The sequence below is a fragment of the Penaeus monodon genome, chromosome 22 (assembly GCF_015228065.2).
Source record: "Penaeus monodon isolate SGIC_2016 chromosome 22, NSTDA_Pmon_1, whole genome shotgun sequence".
NCBI classification, from domain to species: domain Eukaryota; kingdom Metazoa; phylum Arthropoda; class Malacostraca; order Decapoda; family Penaeidae; genus Penaeus; species Penaeus monodon.
Window position 1 is genome coordinate 7627730 of NC_051407.1, and position 1014 is coordinate 7628743.

Genomic DNA, 1014 nt, shown 5'->3' on the forward strand with positions numbered 1-1014 from the left:
AGTGCATGCAAAGAGTGTGCATTGTGTTTATCATTTACATGCATGTAGCAGATTTCCCAAAATTGCTTTCTCCTGGATATATAGGGAATAGTAAAAAACTGTATCGAAACTTGTCGTATATTAAGAAATACAATATATCTTTATACTGTCCTCTATGCTCATAAGTTAAATGGAAGTGGCAATGCAGTTCACTTAGGGAGTGCTATATAAACCAGAAGGAGAGCTTCCTACACCTCCGCTCACTGCTCCAAATCCGCTGCCTGCGCCAGCTCCACCTAATCCACCGCTAACAGTTCCAAATCCATTGCCTGCACCAGCTCCACCCAATCCTCCGCTAACAGTTCCAAATCCACTGCTTGTTCCAACTCCACCCAATCCTCCGCTAACAGTACCGAATCCACTGCCTGCACCAGTTCCACCGAATCCTCCACTAACTGTTCCAAATCCGCTTCCTCCTACTACTCCACCCACTCCAAAACCTGCGCCTTCACTGCTATCACCTCCAGCAACTCCAATTACTTGTCCGCCTGCTTCAGCGGCTGAACCAAGAGCAGTATTGAGATCCACACCAATTGGTAGAGTTGGGTTCTCACCCTCTTCATAATTGACAAAGTAGATTTCAGGATCAGATGGGGGATGGGCAGGTACTTCGATGACACGCTGCGTCTGTTCGTCCTGTTTGTTGAGTACATAGACGATGTTCTCTTGTCTTGGTGGTGGAATAACGATTGGTTCAGGTCCTTCTCCTTCTTCGGGAAGTCGCACGAACAGAATGTTATGATCCACTCTTGGAGGAGGAACGCTTGGTGGAGGACCGATAGGTCCTTTTTGCTCAGGGACATCAAAGACAAACACTTTCCTGTTAACGACTGGTGTAACGCAAGACCCATCCACATGTCGAATTTGTCCTTCTCCACATGGCTCCAAAATTCCAGCACCTACGCCGGAGATGCCAGTACCCACTCCCTGGCCAAATCCACCAGAGACACCTCCTACAGCTGCACCAGCTGAGAC

The 1014-nt window shown here is 47.9% G+C and overlaps 1 protein-coding gene across 1 annotated transcript in view; it reads right to left on the bottom strand.

The window, feature by feature from the left end:
- Positions 1-103: 103 nt before the first annotated feature.
- The window catches only part of LOC119586881 (pupal cuticle protein 36-like), a 1344-nt gene continuing 433 nt past the window's right edge, over positions 104-1014 (bottom strand). Inside the window, exon 2 of the mRNA XM_037935616.1 lies at positions 104-1014. This exon is cut by the window's right edge and continues 192 nt beyond it. Coding sequence (XP_037791544.1) covers positions 193-1014 — 822 coding nt within the window. The 3' untranslated portion in view covers positions 104-192.